The sequence below is a fragment of the Anolis carolinensis genome, chromosome 3 (genome assembly GCF_035594765.1).
Source record: "Anolis carolinensis isolate JA03-04 chromosome 3, rAnoCar3.1.pri, whole genome shotgun sequence".
In the NCBI taxonomy this organism is placed as follows: domain Eukaryota; kingdom Metazoa; phylum Chordata; class Lepidosauria; order Squamata; family Dactyloidae; genus Anolis; species Anolis carolinensis.
Window position 1 is genome coordinate 234,856,611 of NC_085843.1, and position 19,340 is coordinate 234,875,950.

General features: G+C 44.2%; 1 protein-coding gene across 2 annotated transcripts in view; it reads left to right on the forward strand.

The window, feature by feature from the left end:
* The first annotated feature begins 1,529 nt into the window (after positions 1–1,529).
* cnnm1 (cyclin and CBS domain divalent metal cation transport mediator 1) overlaps positions 1,530–19,340 on the forward strand; it is a 29,172-nt gene continuing 11,361 nt past the window's right edge. For both annotated transcript variants that reach the window (XM_008106508.2, XM_062976373.1), the window contains exons 1-6: positions 1,530–3,133; positions 11,840–11,983; positions 13,807–13,950; positions 14,577–14,746; positions 17,678–17,777; positions 18,922–18,969. In XM_008106508.2, coding sequence (XP_008104715.2) covers positions 1,660–3,133; positions 11,840–11,983; positions 13,807–13,950; positions 14,577–14,746; positions 17,678–17,777; positions 18,922–18,969 — 2,080 coding nt within the window. In that variant the 5' untranslated portion in view covers positions 1,530–1,659. The remainder of the gene's footprint in view (positions 3,134–11,839; positions 11,984–13,806; positions 13,951–14,576; positions 14,747–17,677; positions 17,778–18,921; positions 18,970–19,340) is intronic.

A 19,340-nucleotide genomic window follows, 5' to 3' on the forward strand; every position in this document is an offset into this window, starting at 1 on the left:
GAGTGAACACCCTGTGATGTTTGTTTTGCTGTCTGTGCCCCATTCAGAAGATTTTAAAAGATTTGGTTTGTAGTCGAAATAAGGATTGGGGATAAAGCTTCAGTGGAGATTCCTTTTCCCCATGATAATAACTCTTTCAGGAGTGAATTTTCCTTCCCAAGGATAGATTCCTCACTTCCTGTTGTCTTACCCCTGTTCTTGACTTATTTATTTTGTGTCAAAAACATTGCATAAATAAATAAGTGTAAAACTGATAAAAAGGGATCACAAGCAGCTAAATAATTTTAGAGCAAAAACGGGCAACAGCAACTGCATTGTCTGTAGCTTTAAACAGTTCTTCCTCTGTGCATGAGGCAGAGCATTGTGAGCAAGCAAACAGATGCTGAGTTTTTTGTTCTGCTCCACAGCCACACAAAGTGGAGGATTCTTCTAGGTAGTGACATTTTGCCAGATTGTCTTTTGATCTGCCTACTCGCCTTTTACTTCTGTTCAGGGACTTCCAAGTTGCCCTCATGGGGGGGCCACCTAGTTGGGATTGCCTGATTTTGCTGTCTACAGGGATATTCTTGCTGTTGCTGGAGGCACATTTAGAAGAGTGGTGGTTCTCATGAAACTTTTCCTTGATTTAAGTCTACTGAGTGGAGGCTGATAGCCTCCATACCTCACAACCTCTGAGGATGCCTGCCATAGATGTGGGCGAAACGTCAGGAGAGAATACTTCTGGAACATGGCCACACAGCCCGAAAGACATACAACAGCCCTGAGATTTACATTTTCAATCGGATATACATTTTTTTTTCTTTTCAATGATTGCCATTTATTTCCAAAGGGATATCTGCCCAGAAACTGGGTGCAGTTATTCCCAATAGGTGATGTCCAATATCTGTATATTTAAATACGTGAAGTTATGAGTAAAACAAACACGTTATTTTAAAGAAGTCTACTTGAATCGTTGTCTGCTGAGAGCATTAAATATCTTTTGGGCAACCGCGACTACAATTTCAAAGAAACATCTTTAAAACTCTGCTAACCAAATATATATTTGTAGTGGCTTGTCCTTGTCCTTGGCAGTTCAAAGACAGGGTTCTTCAGTTTAACAGCTGAGTTACCTGCGTGCCATTACATGAATGCTTATGGATATCACTTGTTTAAATTGTTGACTTCTAACAAGGTCATGCTTTTCTTAACTAGTGGTTTCCAAAAGCTGGTCTCCACATATTCATGGAGATTCACATTAGCCAAACGGATATGACATCATTTTTTCCTTTTCAATGACGTTATGATTGCCATTTATTTCCAAAGGGATATCTGCCCAGAGGCTGAGTGCATTTATTTCCAATATCCTCCTCCTGCTCCCCTGCTTTGATGGGGAAGGAGAAAACACGAGCAGGGCCGGCCTAGGCCTGGCTGCGCACAGATCCGGGCCAGCTGGGGTGATGACAGCGGCTGCTGCTCCGCGGGTGATGCTGAGCGCGCGCCCGCCCTGTTACAAAAGGCCCGCGCGGCGATGACGTCACGCGCCTCTCCCCACCTGCGCGGAGGGGACAAGGGGGCGGGGCTCCGGCCTCGAGCAGCACCCAAGCTCCGAAGGAAGGAAGCCAGCCAGGCAGCCGGCCAGGCGGGCGGGCAACGGACCGTTTTGCGGGGCCCGGGCGGAGGATGGCGGCGGGGAGCCGGGGCGCGGTGTTGCTGCTGTTCTTCTCGCTCTCCCCGCGGGCGCCGGGCGGCCAGGCGGCGTGGCTGCTGGGTCTGCGGCCGGAGGACACCTCTCCGGGCCGCGTGTGGCTGGAACGGGGGGCGCTGAGGGCGGCCGAGGGCTCCCGCTTCTTGCTGCGCCTCTTCTTCCGAGAAGGAGGCGAAGAAGAGAAGAACAACAGCAGCAGCGGCAGCGCCAAGGCGGAGCGGCGCGTGGTGTTCGTGGAGGAGCCCTCCCAGGTGGCGCGGTGCCCGGAGAGCAGCGCCTGGGCCTCGGACGTGGAGGTGCTGGGCCCGCTGCTCCCAGGCGGCGCCTCGGGCACGGCGCTGGCGGAGGTGCGCGTGCTGCACCCGCGGAAGGGCGAGGAGGGGAAGCGGGGCGGGCGGCGGCGCTTCGGCCTCTGCGCCTGGGACGGGGCGGCCTGGCACTTCGGCGGCTCGGCGCTGCAGGTGGAGACGGCGCCGGCGGGGGCGGAAGGGGGCTGGGCCTCGGGGCTGGTCCCGCTCCCGGAGGCGGCGTGGCTGCGCGCGGCGGCGGCGCTGGCGCTGCTGGCCCTCTCGGCGCTCTTCGGCGGGCTGCGCCTGGCGCTCCTCTCGCTGGACCCGGTGGAGCTGCGCGTGCTGAAGAAGTGCGGCTCGGCGGCCGAGCGCGCGCAGGCGCAGAAGGTGGAGGCGGCGCGCGGGGCGGCGCGCGGAGGGGGCAGCGGCACGCGCCTGCTCTGCACGCTGCTCCTGGGCCAGGCCGGCGCCAACGCCGCTCTGGCCGGCTGGCTCTGCGCCGCCATGCCCGCCGCCGACGTCGCGGAGCCCCCCAAGGGCGTGCCCTGGCTGCCGGTGCTGCTCTGCACGATGGCGGTGCTCCTCGGCGGGGAGGTGCTGCCCTACTCGGTGTGCTCGCGGCACGGGCTGGCGGTGGCGGCGCACACCTTGTGCCTGACGCGCCTCCTCATGGCGGCCGCCTTCCCGCTCTGCTACCCGCTGGGCCGCCTCCTCGACTGGGCCCTGCGGCGCGAGCTCAGCGCCTGCTCCGCCCGCGAGCGCCTCCTCGAGACCCTCCGCGCCCTCCCGGACGAAGAGGGCGAAGGCGGGCACCTGGTGAGCCGGGAGCTGGCCATGGTGCAGGGCGCGCTGGAGCTGCGCACCAAGACGGCCGAGGACGTGCTCACGCCGCTCAGCCGCTGCTTCATGCTCCGCGCCGACGCCACGCTCGACTTCGCCACTGTCTCCGAGATCCTGCGGTCCGGCTACACCCGCATCCCGGTCTACGAGGGCGACCGGCGCGACAACATCGTGGACCTGCTCTTCGTCAAGGACCTGGCCTTCGTCGACCCCGACGACTGCACCCCGCTCCAGACCGTCACCCGCTTCTACCGCCGCCCGCTCCACTGCGTCTTCCACGACACGCGCCTCGATGCCCTGCTCGAGGAGTTCAAGAAGGGTGAGCCACAAGCCCAATTTATTATTATTATTATTATTATTATTATTAAGGTAAAGGTTTCCCCTGACGTTAAGTCCAGTCATAACCGACTCTGGGGGGTTGGTGCTCATCTCCATTTCTGAGCCGAAGAGCCGGCGTTGTCCATAGACATCTCCAAGGTCATGTGGCCGGCATGACTACATGGAGCACCCTTACCTTCCCGCCGGAGTGGTACCTATTGATCTACTCGCATTTGCATGTTTCAGACTGCTAGGTTGGCAGAAGCTGGAGCTAACAGCGGACGCTCACTCCGCTCCCGGGATTTGAACCTGGGGCCTTTTGGTCCGCAAGTTCAGCAGCTCAGCGCTTTAACACACTGTGCCACCAGGGCCCCCTGTCATTATTATTATTATTATTATTATTATTATTATATAAAATTACTATTACTTTATTTGTAACCCACCCTATCTCCTCTGGGAGACTCAGGGCGGTTTCCAGTAAAAGAGGGAAACATTCAATGCCGATAACACAGATATAAACTCAAAAAAACAATAAACGAGAACAATCACAATATAAAACTTATAACAGCTAATTCCTAATGCAACAGAAATTTAACAACTTCTGTAAACCATGGTGAATTCTACCCAAACCTCTTGTTCAGTTGCTGATCAATTCCTCTATTAACTGTGTACCATAGGAAAGGGTAGGAAAGGGTGAAGGGAGAGGCAGTGGGTGGGGTCATGCAAATTAAGGAACCCTGGGATGTCCATTCTGGAAGAAAAACAGTACAAGTTGGCTCTGGTCCAACTTACCACTCAGAACATATCTCCCCCTATGAGCTGTCCTGCAGATTAAGATCTTTGAGCAAGGCCCTGCTCTTGGTCCTGCCACCGTCACAGATGCGGTTGGTGGGAGCGAGAGACAGGGCTTTTTCGGTGGTGGCTCCACAGCTGATGGGAGATTAGGGAAGCCCCCTCACTTATGTCTTTCAGGAAGCAGCTGAAGACCTGGTTGTGGGATCAAGCATTTGGCCCATCCTAAGATATGAACTGATATGACCTGATGGATTCTATGAATTAATATTGATTCGAACGCAGACTGGCTCTGACTTTGGCTCGAAACTTCCCCTTTTATAATGGTCACATGGTTTTAATGGTTTTAATTTGGTTTGAATACCAACTTTTGTCCATGTTTTATGTTTGGTTTTTACTGTATTGTATGTGGCATTTGATTCTGCTATTGTGTTAAACCGCTCTGCATCCCCCTGGGGAGAAGAGCAGCATATAAATTAAATAAATAAATAAATAAATACATCTAGGATGAAATTGTCCCCGCATGAAAGCCTTCGCTTGGGTGGGGGGCAGAATGGTGTTTGTGGAGGACATTGGCAGGGCTCTTGGACGTGTTCATGGCGCTCACTATAACCTGCATGTTAGTGAAGGGAGAGCCGTTGGTGTCTCCTGCTGTGGGAACTATAACTGTTTGTGGAGGTGGGCGGTTGTCTGTGTGAGTGGGCACCTCCTCCACATACACACATACATATTTTTCACCTGTATTATGTGTATAGATGGGGATCAAAACCCAATGAGGATTAGATTATGATCTGTTAGGATCACAACCCAATGGGTAGCATAGTTTCAGGAGTGTTCCTTGAGTTTATTAGATAACGGAAGATCACTGGGCAAATAAATACCTTGTTTCTATTTGAGGCTCTCAGCAAACAAAGATTCAAGTAGACTTCTTTAAAATAACGTGTTTGTTTTACTCACAACTTCATGTATTTAAATATATAGGTACATTTTTTGTTAGATTAAACTTTAAAATGTTCAGTTTCTACCTTTAACTTATAGTCTTTAACAGTCTCCTCAAAACTATATTGCTCTGTATAGCTCCCTTTCATAACAGTCTACTTCCCAAGGGCTCAAGCCTTAACTGTCTTCTAACTCCTAACACCAGTTTCTGTACGCAAACAGGCTCAAGCCTCAACTGTCATCCCTCACTTGTTATGCTTTTTAAAAAGCATTCTTTTGGGGGAATCTGAGCTGTTAGGTTCCAAAAATAACCCTCAGTAGGGGTGACTCCACCAAAAATATAGCAGGAGTACCAGAAGTAAACTTTGTAACCATCAGAAACTTACCTGTAATGAGCTGGGCTAAGCTTCTATTCCTTAGGATAGCTCAGGATTGTAAAGTCAGAACTTAAGGTTTAAAAATATTTATTGAAGTAAAAGAAATACATTCTTATGTCTGGAATCGCTACAGAACAAAATGCCTCCCAATTTAGAATTGCATCCTCATAGATTCAGTTTAGAGCAGGCCAGTACAACATGTGATCCTCCAGGTGTTTGGGAGTCCAAATCCCAGAAGCCTTTAAATAAATCATCCTTTAATAAAAATTGGCAGGAAGCTGGGCTCCCCTGGCCAATGTTCTTAATCACAATAATCCAGCACTGGTGAGGGCCTCATGGGCTTCCGCTCTGCTCCCAGGGCACCCGCCCTGCTCACAAATGACTCTAGGACTCCACAGCACCCACCGACCCTTTCCCGCGGCCCTAGTGCAGAGTCCCCAGACCCTAGTACAGCCTTGCCCTGTTTGGAGCGAGTGTAGTGTCTAGTATACATAGTGTCTGTACGTGTAGCCAACACATGACCCCTGCCATTCATTGGGACAGTCCAGGGATCCCCCTAAACCAGGCCTGAACAATCCATGGTCCTCCAGGTGCTTCCGACTTCAGCAAGGACTTCTGGGATTTGGGCTCCCAAACACCTGGAGGATCACGCATTGTACTGACCTGCTCTAAACTATATCTATGAAGATTGATATCAAATACATTGTGAAGTTGCAGGAAGAAATTTATAGTTATCCCTCCCTCTCCACCCAGTGTGCCTGTACCCATATCAGCTGGCCGAGGTGTCGTCAATGTCCTAGCCTAGTGATTCATGTGTTTCCCTTTCCATGCTGCTCGCACAGAGACGTATTCCACTGATTTTCAGTTTCTCAGTTTATCCCACATGTGTCAAACTCAAGGTCCATGGGCCCAAACTGGCCCAACACAGTCATTTTATGGGGTCCTCCAGACACTTGGTCTCAACTCCTGGGTTCATCATCATTAAGCATCATAGTGAGAGTTGGGATACGATCACATCTGGAAGGCAGTTTATTCTATTTAGTCAGGAGAGTGAGATTTGAATTGAGATACAGGGTTTGTGGGTATGATGTCTGACTTTAAAATGTCCTTTAACCTTTCACCAACTTCAGAGCCACAAATTCTGCTGGGTTGCAATTCCCATTATCCTCAGTCTGCATTGCAATGGGAGCTGTCATTCAGTAACATCTAGGGACCCAAACTGGGTAAAAACTAAAGAGCATCAACCCCTTTGTGAAAAAAAATATATAGTTCACCCTCTTTTTTAATGGATTTTCCATCCATGTTGTACTAGCCTGCCCTAAACTGTGTCTATAAGGATGGATATCAAAGACATTCTTTTGAAATTGCAAAGAGGAGGGAATAATGGAATTTATAGGTATCCTTCCATTCCAGGTATCTCCATTCAGTGTGCATGAAACAATATGAGGTGACCAAGTTGTTGTTAATGTAATTCATGCATTTCCCATTCCATGCTGCTTGCAGGGAGACTCTCAATATTTCTAACAGTATTTCTAACTCCTTCCTTTCCATTTAATTATTGTGAGGAGAGGCCATTTTGCTATAATATGGCTGCCTGCTCTAGCCAAACATTAGCGGTACTATACTAAAAATATACTTCACCATGAACTCACGTTGGGCACCAGATCTCTGGCCAGCCCTACCTGTAGATGTCAGGCATCCAGCCTTTGACCATCTGAAATTAAAGTACAGGCAGTCCCCGAGTTACAGACCTCCAACTTACAAACAACTTATAGTTAAGAATGGAGTGAGACAACAGGAAGTGAGAGAAATCTACCATGGGAAGGGAAATCCACTCAAAGAGTTATTGTGGGCGGAAAGGTGTCTCCACTGAAACTTTTTCACTAATCCTTGTTTCCACAACAAGCCAAAATGTTTAATATCACAGGGACAGAAAATAAGGTGACAGGCTGATTTTCCTTTTTATGAAGTACAACAGAAGCAACTTCTGCAGAAGTCATTGTAAACACTGCACAACAGATTCATGTCAAATATTAAAACAGCCACTTTGTGTTAGTCAGAAAACGTCTATTGTTGCCAAATTTTTTGGACCTCAACATTGAGCTAAAGGAACCCTATTTGGGTTCATAACCCACAATTTAAGAGACAGTACTCCAAATCAGTGTGGTCCAACCTGCAGGCTGCATGCGGCCCACCAAGTCAAGTCCCACTCTGTACAATGACATAATAAAAATAATAAAATAGTGTCCCTTGTATAAAACAGATTTTAAAAAATACTGTCAAATCATAGGTGACTAAATTTGTGGATTCAAAATCCATGGATTGTGTAGACCAACCATATAGTCCTGAACATTTTTCTTGCACAGTGTATGTTAGATATGGAACAGAGAACAGGAAAGCAGATGCAAAAATGCTGGTAACACAGCCATAGTTTTAAACTTTGGGCAGAAAAGTTTGTATCCTCCATAAACGTTTTTTAGAAATAGATTTTAAGGGTGAAAGTGAGCAATTTCTGTTGACTGACTGAATGTTTGACATAATATCCCTTGAGGATTTGGTCATATGTTGAAGTGATCGGTACAGTAGGAGGTGAGGTTAGCTGTTGATTAGTGAACTTTTTTGATCTTCTGCCTTCTTGGAAAGAGCAAAGATGAGTTTCCATCCTGTCAGTCAGCTACAACTAGAGTAGACACATTCGATCAGTTGTTGAATTGTGAGTAAAGATGTAGGTACGAGGGTTATCCAGAAAGTAGATTACGTTTTGGAATCAAAAATGAACAAAGTATTGGAGAAAACATTTATCATATGCAGTTGAAAACCACACCCAAATACCACTTCCTAACATAGTCGCCATTCAAATCTAGGCACTTGTCATAGCGATGAATAAGCTTGGCAACTCCTTCCCCACAAAACTCTGCCGTTTGCATCCTCAACGCAGTGTTTTGGCGATGATGCGCAGCTGCCGGAAGGGGTGACCGGCTGGTGGAGGACGCAAGCGGCAAAGTTTTATGGGGAAGGAGTTGCCAAGCTCATTCATCGCTATGATAAGTGCCTAGATTTGAATGGCAACTATGTTGAGAAGTGGTATTTGGGTGTGGCTTTCAATTCCATATGGTAAATGTTTTCTTCTATACTTTGTTCATTTTTAATTCCAAAACGTAATCTACTTTCTGGATAACCCTCGTATATTCCATTGATTGAATGGATCTGTGCCAATCAGCGCTAACAACAAGATTTAGGCCATAGTGAGCTACATTATTTAAAATACAATTTTCATTATGACTAGCTGTTATCCCTACTGACTGGAGAAGATGGGAGTTGTAATTGAAATAATTTATCAAGTGTCCTGTTAGGGGAAAACATGGATAGCATTCAATTTAATGAGTAGGGTGGGCATATATTCAGACAAGAACATCATGGAGATTGGGGGAGGGGGTGAGTACCTAAGTAGCAAAACTTTATCTCAGTTTTGTGCAAACTTTTACGCTGTGACAAATTATTGTGCCTTGACAGTACTGCAGTTATTGATAGAGCCTCTGCTATCCTAGAAAAAGAGCCATGGGTTATACTAGTTGTCCTATATCAGGAATGCAAATAGTGTGGCTCAAAACTGAAGTCAAGCTCCTGGACTTCAGTTTTTAGCCACAAACCCCCACCAATCCCCTGAACACTCACAAAATCTGGTTTTTTAAAAATAGTCCAATTCCCAGGCAAACTTTGCCCTAGAACTATGCATATAACCAGCAAACACATGAAAACATGTAAAATATTCCCACAAGTACCCAAGAATCCTATACTATCCCAAAACACATGTTTTCCTTGACAGTCCCTCTCAAAATGGCAACTTCATTTTTTGTCAGCATTTTGAAGACTGCATTTGGGTTTGCTGGAAAGTGTCAGGGGGAAATGGCTCCTATCTTTTATGCAGTTCCCCTTTTATGCTTCTCTGAAATCAGCTCAGAGACCTGGTTAACTTTGGGGTTAACTTCCCTTTCAGATTTCCCAGGAGAGCATTATGGAAGCCCCTTAGGTCCTGTGCTGGAAGAAAGTCAAGTTCTCAATTACATAAAATATAAATAATTATCCTGGGAATGTGCGAGCACACTGGACCAAAGTAATGCCACATTTACTATGATACCCAGCGGCGATTTTCTTTATCTGCAGCCATCCCTGAGTGATGCTAGAATCGTTTGGCCTGAGTTGCAGCTGGATGTGCCAGATGCACGCAATCTAAAGCAGCTGCCCTCTTGAAAGGCAGGGGAATTATATGTTGAGTCTTGAATTTGACTTTTTTCTTTAATCTCCAGGTGTGCACTACAGGCTCCCCTGACACAGCTCAGCTTTGCTTTGGCCATATGGAAATCATTAAGACTCATTGATGTGGTTCAGGGTCACCGGCTTTCACAATTTTATTGTGAACCTTGTGATAGTGAGTGTTAACATTGCAACAGCTGAAATAATGCACAGAGATAATGTGGGTTAAAAGGTTGTTCTTTTTCTCTGAAAACTTTAGTTTTCTTTCACACTGCACAGTTATAGCATATTAATATCATTTTAACTCTCATAGTTCTATATTATGGAATGGTGCAATGGGTTAAATCCTTGTGCCGGCAGGACTACTGACCAACATGTCAGAGGTTCAAACGAATCCGGAGAGAGCAGGTGAGCTCCCTCTGTGAGCTCCAGGTCCCCATGAGGGGACATGAGAAAAGACACCTACAGGATGGTAAAACATCAAATATCTGGGCGTTCCTTGGGCAACGTCCTTACAGACAGCCAATTCTCTCACACCAGAAGTGACTTGCAGTTTCTCAAGTTGCTCCTGAGACATACACACACACACACACATACACAAAATCTTATGGAATTCTGGCGTTTGTAGTTTTGTGAGATGTTTAGGCTGAGAGTTCTTCTCCCAGGTTCCCTAGGATGCTGCCATAGCTATCCAAGTGTTTTAATGATGTAGTATGGAACAGGATTTGATTTTTGATTTGGTGTCTTTCTTTGCTGTACAGATAAAAACAGCACAGAAGTATAGATACACCTAATTACCTTAGAGGTTCTTTAGAACTGACAAAGAGAGGTCAGTAATGATGTGAAAAGCATTGTAACTCCTCTCTGAAGTTATGAACCATATTGTATAAAACAATTGAATCATTACAGTAGAATCCTTACATCTAAGGGCCCTTCCACACAGCTCTATAACCCAGAATATCAAGGCAGAAAATCCCAGAATATCTGCTTTGAACTGGGTTATCCGAGTTCACACTGCCATATATTCTAATTCAAAGCAGAAAATGTGGATTTTTTAAAGCTTTGTGGAAGGGGCCAAGTGTTAATAAGGCACATGGATTCACATTGGATGCTGTAGTTTTGACTGCTGTCATGTTTGCACTACAAAACATTAGAATTATGACAAAAAGAATAAATTGCATTTGTATGTAATAGCAGACAGCCACGGCTAAGAGCCATTGATATCTGTGCATCATGTTTCACATTCACCTACAACTTTAGTGAGACATTTTTAAAAAGTAGAATTCAATGCTAATCATAGTCTATAAGTTGCAATCTATTGAGTGCTAAACATTGCATCTGCTGGCTTGTATAAATGATTGCTGTTCATGCAGTTCAGTTAAATCTTGCTTAGTCATGTTCAGCTTGCTTTCTTCTCTGTACTGCATATTATTCTCAATTTAGTTAAAGTCCATTTGGAGAGCTGCACAGCTGCCAATATTGTCCCATAATAGTTAAGTGTAATGTCATGGTGCGGACAGCTATGTAGATGGGTAAAACTGAGTCTAGGATTTTTCATTTTTCTTTTCTAAGCCAAAGATCACTGAAATTTCAGTACTTGAACCTAAAGATTATTGGAAACAGATCATTTAGATGAAATGTTAAGGTGCTCTTTTAATATGCATATTTTTGAAATGTGTGAAAATAAAGAGTGGCTCTTCCATAAGAAATGTTAGATCTAGGAAACATTGTCAGCGGTGCCAGTGATTATGAGATCCAAAGTCTCATCCTTATGGGGCAGAATACAGGGAGTTGCATTATCCATAAGGTAAAGATTTCCCCTTGACATTAAGTCTAGTTGTGTCCGATTCTGAGGAGTGGTGCTCATCTCCATTTTTAAGCCGAAGTGCCAGCATTGTCCGAAGACACCTCCAAGGTCATGTGGCCAGCATGACTGCATGGAGCACCATTATCTTCCTGCTGGAGCACTACCTATTGATCTACTCACATTTGTGTGTTTTCTAACTGCCAGGTTGGCAGAAGCTGTGGCTAACAATGGGAGCTCACCCTGCTCCCCGGATTCGAACTGCCGACCTTTCGGTCAGCTCAGCAGTTTCACCACTTTCCCATCTTTTCCATTTTTAAATTAATGTAAGCTACCTTGCTTAGACTGGGAGCGCTCGTTGTAAGTTACTAAGAACTGAGTAAAACAGACTGGCTTTATATTCTGATATGAAGATGCAGTATTTCCCTACAATCTCTGAAATTGAAAGCACTCAAGTATTTTGCTTCCATCTTTGGTTGGGGTGCTGGGTGCCACAGTAGAGGGGCTGCTCACCTTTTTCCTGCCCATCCTCTTCTTGCAGGGAAATCACACCTGGCAATTGTGCAGCGAGTAAATGATGAAGGAGAAGGAGATCCCTTCTACGAGGTGATGGGGATTGTCACCCTTGAGGATGTGATTGAAGAGATCATCAAATCAGAGATTCTGGATGAGACAGACCTCTATAGTGAGTATTGAGAATAGTGGTGTTTCACTCACATATACACAGTTGCAAAGAGATATAGCTAAAGGCATAAACTGTACCATCTGGGGAAAAGCAGGGGCAATGAGAAATGCAGGGGTCCCATGGGGTTTCTAGCAGTTTTTTGCTGCCTTTCCTTCAGGTTCCTTTTAAAGTCCTTGTCAGGATCTCTGCCGGTGGACCTCAATTTTCCAGACTTGTCAATACAATAGGGACCATACCAGTACAATTTCACTTTGTTTAGTTCCATTAGTATTGAGCCAATAGAAATGTATACATTGTGTTGTCGAAGGCTTTCATGGCCAGAGTCACTGGGTTTCTGTGGGTTTTCCGGGCTGTATGGCCATGTTCCAGAAGCATTCTCTCCTGATGTTTCACCCACATCTATGGCAGGCATCCCCAGAAGTTGTGAGGTCTGTTAGAAACTAGGCAAGTGGGGTTTATATATCTGTGGAAAGTCCAGGGTGGGAGAAAGAATTCTTGTCAGTTTGAGGCAGGTGTGAATGTTGCAATTAATCATCTTGATTAGTATTGAAGAGCCTTGCAGCTTAAAAGCCTGGCTGATTCCTGTCTGAAGGAATCCTTTGTTGAGAGGTGTTAGCTGGTCCTGATTGTTTCTTGTCTGGAATTCCCCTATCTTCTGAGTTTTGTTCTTTATTTACTGTCCTGATTTTAGAGTCTTTTAATACTGATAGCCAAATTTTGTTCATCGTTTCCTCCTTTCTGTTGAAATTGTCCACATGTTTGTGGATTTCAATGGCTTCTCTGTGTAGTCTGACATGGTGGTTGTTAGAGTGGTCCAGCATTTCTGTGTTCTCAAATAATATGCTATGTCCAGGTTGGTTCATCAAGTGCTCTGCTATGCCTGACTTCTCTGGTTGGATTAGTCTGCAGTGCCTTTCATGTTCCTTGATTTGTGTTTGGGCAATGCTGCCTTTGGTGATCTCTATGTAGACTTGTCCAGAGCTGCATGGTATACGGTAGACTCCTGCAGAGGTGAGGGGATCCCTCTTGTTCTTTGCTGAATGTAGCATTTGAGAAGACATAAAATTGTTTTGACAAAGTTAAACACAATTTAGTAGTTTTGTTCCCAAGTATGGGGAAAGGGGGAAAGAATGTGCATACAGTATATACCCATGTATAAGTCTGATTTTTTTGACAAAAATTCACCCCCAGAAAACCTGGGTTGGTTGCTGGAATAGGGACCAGCACCAAGGCAATGAGAAGAGACAGAGGTTTAAAGTACCCTAATGTCTCCCCCAGCTTTCTGCAGACCCCCCCCCCCCCCCCGTTAACTGAAAAAAATGCGAGAAAGGAAAGAGGGCTGCCATTCTTTCTCCAGTTTTGGCAGGAGCAGGAGCTTCTTGCCTTTCTCTCTTTTCAATATGTTTGCACTGAGTCATTAATTAGGGCAAGTTGCTTTCCTTGCTCTTCTTACCATCCCCCTCCTTTTTGTGTGGTAATGCCACATTCTTATTCTATTCCTTTATCTGTCTCTGTATAAATGTAGACATATAAAGATCGGCAATACAATTTTACCCTCCCTCCAATGCAGTTCCTCAAAAACAGATCCACTCCTCTTTAGCTCTTCCTAAGTACCCTCCCTTCATGAATTTTTAACAGGAGTGGAAAATAGTTGTAATTATTTCCCTCAGTATATCCACAGATCATAGCAAATTCCATTATTTTGGTCCCAAAATTTGCCCTCAACTTTTACTTGAGAGCCATCTATACAAGTATGTATGATATGTGTTTTTTGCGAATGAGTAGTTGTACTGTGACTACAGCTTTGCTGTCTTGACCTTCAGCTGACAATCAGAAGAAGGAGCGGGCACATCATCATCGAGGCAGGAAACCTCATGACTTCTCCATCTTCCAGCTTTCTGATAGTGAGATGAAGGTGAAGATCTCTCCGCAACTACTGCTGGCCACACATCGCTTCATGGCTACCGGTATCTGGCTCTCCTTCATGTTCTCTCTTCTGCTATTCTGCTCACTCCTTGCCTTTGGCCTGTACTGTTGACAAGTATGACGGCTGTGTGCCTTAAGGGGTTATCCCCTTATTCTATTCAGTTTCAATGACAGGACTTCACTTCAACTTCCCTGCCTTCCTATCTTGGGGTGCACTAGCTGAAGAAGTTATGCAGTTTAATGGCTCGATGCTATGGAATTATGGAAATTGTAGTTTTATAAAATATCGTTCTCAACAAAAAGTGTTGGTGCTTCACCAGACCATAGATACTAAGATTTCATTGCATTGAGCTATGGCAATTAAAGTGCTATCAAACTATATTAATTGTACAGTCTAGATGCATTCCCAGTTCCCAATTCCTGTGTGGGAACTGCAGTTCATTGCAGAACTACCTTGATCCCCAGTTTCTTCTGGAGAAGGCTGACACGGAGTGGGAGGGTATCACCATGCCTCCATCCCCACTTTCTGTATCTATGCTGGAGGAATCCTCCCCTATCGTTGCGTTTTCATACCACATTTCAGCGCCCTCCTGGGTTCATGTAGGTTTATAGAAGGCATCAAGCTTCCTCTTAGATCTGTACTTCTTCCCTTTCCCTTCCTTTGCAGAAGTGGAGCCCTTCAAGATGCCCTATCTCTCTGATAAGATCCTGCTTCGGCTGCTCAAACACCCAAATGTCATCCAGGAAATGAAATTTGACCACAAAAATAAACGAGCGCCTGAGCACTACCTCTATCAGCGCAACCGGCCAGTTGACTACTTTGTACTCCTCCTTCAGGTTTGTCAAGATTGCTAGCAGAAATCCACAAAAGCACATGATTTTATCACCCAATAGTGTCTGAGAGACTGTAATATAAAATGGGGCATGTTTTTATAGAGAAAATATCATCTACCTTGAATTGGGAAAGTGTAACCTCAGGGTTCTCCAACACACTAAAAATCATGTTTGCATGTGTATATGTTTATTTTGAAAAAGTTGACTTCTAGTTTACTTCTTTCAGTTGCAAGAAAGGGGTAGCCAGCATCTCAAGGAAGGCCAAGCTAACCGCTCAACTCCTGGCAGTTGCTCATCCCTGCCCCACAGTAATATAAAGAGACACCTTAGTATAAGTATTCCGTTGTACTCCTGCTTGTGTTGTGTGGTTTCACCCTCCTAGCAAAAAAGAGAAAAGAAATGATATGGCCTACTGAAAGGAACATGGTTTGCTTGCACCATGTTTCCAGGGATGAGCTAGCTGGAGCTGAGATATAGACAGGCCCAATATCTCAGGATCTGATCCCAAGTATTCTGTTTATCCCAGACTATCTGGTAGTGTGGACTCATATAATCCAGTTTAAAGCAGAAAACCTGGGATCAGATCCTGGGATATAGGGCCTATCTGGAAAGGCTCTCTGTTGTAGAAACAAGGAGCCAAAGGAATCTGCAATGCACATCTCAGTTAACCTAGCAGATATTTGCACACCTAGCTTTGAAGATTTATTTGTGCAAGGATGTCTACCATAAACACAGAATTCTGGGGGACTGTTGCCCTCTCCATCACCACCACCACCACCACCACCATAGAAACAGTTGAACAAGATCTTCAATTCCAGAGGCTTGAATATGGACGAAGGCCTTTTATCTCACCACCTGTGTTAATTATCTAATGTGGATCATTCCTGGTCCATATTAGGTAATTAATACAGGTGGTGAGATAAAAGGCATTCATCCCTATTCATGTTCATATTCCCACTGGGCCAATATTTGGATAATAAGTGTTGCACCCCTAGGCTGCGAAGACACCTTAAAATCACACTGGATCCCCAGGCTATAAGCAATGCAAGCTGTTTATTGAAAATAATTTGTAAGCATTAGCAAATCAAAATTTCAAAAGTCAATAAAACAAGGTTTTAGTCCACAAGGTACGAGGCACTTGAGAATCTTAAAGCAGGAGTCCATAGAAATCCAAACACAGGAATAAATTTCAATCAAGGTAATCAAAATTAGTCCAAGGAACAGGATCATGAACTAAAAAAGGAACAGGATCATGAACTGAAGCAAAGAACAGGATATTGAACTGGAACAAGAGATTCAAAATGCAAGGCTTTCAGGAACATTATTTGACAATCCAAAATACCCAGGAACAAGAACTGGAACAAAACTCAAGATACAAGGCTTACAGGAACTTGGCATGAAAGTCCTAAGGAAACATGAAACAAGAGTCCATGAAGCAGAATCACCTCTCGATGAGCAAAGTTACCACCTCTGAACTTCCTCTCAGAAGCAGTTCCTCTTAAAGCTAAAATCAAGGTCTCTTTCCATGGGAAGTTTGCTCAAAACCCTTTCTCATTAGTAACCGTTTGCTCCTTCTCAAAACCTCCTTTTCTTGTCTCCGTTAACATATTACTTTCTTTCTGTCAACCTCATTACTCTTATCAAGACTGGAATGCCCATATGCCAAGAGATAACTTGACTTTGACTCTCCCATGGAATGCAGTTCAAGCTGCCTGCTTGAAACCATTGCATGCCTGCTCCCAGAATCCTCAGGAACATCAGCCTCATCTAACTCTGGCTGTGCAGAATTGTTTACCTCTGGCTGCATGGGAATCCAAGGCCCCAACCCAGATTTTATTTATTTATTATTTATTTATTTACAGCACTTTTACCCCGCCTTTCTCATCTGAGGGGACTCAAGGCGGCTTACAATAAAGGCGGCTTTCAATGCCTGCAAACAATACACTAAACAACAGTTTATATAAAAACAACGTAACATTACAAAATAAAAACACATTATACAAATTTAAAACATATCCAAGTTAAAATCCATTCATCTGACAGGTCAGGTGCAGGTACTATCACAGGCTGAATAGGCCCAATCCCAGGCTCACCTGACAACTCAGATGCAGGCTGGAATACAACAATAAGAAGTGTTAACCCTAAATGTTTTTACCATTGTATTTCCGTTCTCCCATGTTCATTCCCACCATATGCATATTAACAGTTTTTTAAGTGCATGTATGAAGATGGGACATGCACAAATTGAGTGGAATTATGTCCCTGCAGCTGTGCTAAGGTCTTAAAGCACATTTTAAAACACAGACATGCTCCCAACTCAAGCAAAATGGGATTTTAATGGCAGAACCCATTTTAGGATCCTTGTAGATAACGTCCTTATATATGCTAAAGGTTTCATAACATTTCATGACTAGATTCAGATATGGAGGAGGGAGAGAGACAACTGTAGACTACAAAATACAGAATGCACAAATTGAGACAAACTTGACACTAAATTAAGTCGGGGATGAAAGGGTATAGGTAAGGCCAACAAACAGGAAATAACATGAAAATATGCTGTGCCTAAAGTCTTGGAGAGACATGCAGTCTTGCAAATACAAGTATGTTGAAGTTATTGCCATACCTAACTATCATATCTAATTAAACACATTTTACTTTATAATGCCTAAGATAAGGATCTGAAATTGGCAAAATATAATAGCTAGCTATAACTTAACATGTCCTCAATTATACATACATTTCCCTGTCCCCTTTTGTGGCATTATGATATATAGGTGGCATTACCTATATATGTGGTAGGTAAACAGACTTTTTCTTGCCCCAGGATATTGTACTAGGATGTAATGCTTTCAATTTCTTTTTTAAAAATGAATGTCCCATTGCTGTTAAGATAGGAGCTGCAGAATAGCATCTTCTTTGTTTTTGTTTCTTCAGGGTAGAGTGGAGGTTGAAGTGGGGAAGGAGGAACTGCGGTTTGAGAATGGAGCGTTCACATACTATGGTGTTCCAGCCATCATGGCTGCGGTCTCTGCAGGTAAAACCCAGAGCAAGGCATCAAATGGGCTGAGAGGAATCTCATGGGTTGAGTTTAGTTTTACTGAGAATGAGAATCTGCTGAGCTCAGTTTTCAAAATAATATTTTAACAGAAACAATATTTTAACAAAGTGCAGATTAGCAAAGAACAAACAAAGAACGCTGGAGTGGATTGTTACCAGTATTGATGGAGAATGTGGAATTAAGAATGTGGATTTTTTTTTAAAAATTGCCTCTTGTCCTGAGCTATTGGAAAGCATGTTAAGTATACCATACTTAGCCAACGTTTCTCCTACAGTCATAAGCCAGCAATATTTTGAGTAGGGTGTTTTGACTTTAGGTTATTCTGAAGTTAAATTCTATGGTGAGTGTTCATTCTGTACCATCTCTATATGCAAATTCTAGAGTGTGGTAGAGTTTCCTTGGAGGTTTTTAAACAGGCTGGATGGTCATCTGTCTGGGGTACTTTGACTGTGTATTCTTGCATGACAGAATGGGTTGGGGCTGGATGACCTTTGTGGTCTCTTCCATTTCTATGAGTCTTGATGGAGGAAATGGTGAAGCAGGCTAGGTATACCTTAGAAAGAAACATTTCAAAGCACACTTTACCAGAGTCCTCCAGCCAGCCTGGCCAATTGTAGTCTGAAATGTTACCTGTCCCAAGGAAAGTTGGTAAGCTTCAGATTGTCTTAGCTTTCTGTTTGTATTTGTAGAGAAATTCTTCGAGACTCTCAATGGAAATAGTCTCATTGAAGCAATTGCTGAATAGTAAACCAACAGTATGTAAATTTCATTGATTTTGTTGGACTAATAATTGAATTTAGACCATAGACTTTCCTTCTCTTTGGGGATGGAAGAAGCACCTGGACTGCCCACATTTATGTGTGTGAGAAGGTGCACAATTTCCTTCCCAGTGTTAACCTAAGATTGAAGCATGGAAAATAATAAGTTATAGTCACAGGTTAGAAGGAAAGATAGTTCCAAAGCTTACACGAGAGAATGATTGAGAGATAGAGATATATTGTGCCTGAGATGGTGCATGGGTTGTCATTCATTTCTTGAGAAAGTGTCTCTTCCCTGAACAAAGGATGTACAACAAAGTGTTGAGTGGGACTCACCTTGCATCTGTCGTCTGTATTTTCAGATAATGAAGCACGTAAAATGAGCAGCCTGGCTGGATCATCAGTCCTGTGTATGTATCTTCTCCCTTTTGACTCCTTCTTTTCTTAATAGTGAAGGGATGTGGAGGGGTGGCTTTAAGTGGGATTCCTCTGATCAAACTAGCCCTGCCTAAAAATGTTTGTGGATGAAAGACTGGATTTCCTGCCAGTTCTGCTTTATTTCTCAACTTTCCCCTAGAACTGACCCCTGGTATGAGTAGTAACAGTATTTAGGAAATGGAAATAGAATATGTACCCACAGTTCACATACACAATGTCCTCTTTTCTCCAAGTCATAAGCTCAGTGCAGGTAAACTCCATCTGTTGAATTAACATTTATGTCCCTAACTTTTTGGTCCATAAACTCTGGTATATGCCCTTAAATAACCCTGCTTCTCAGCTA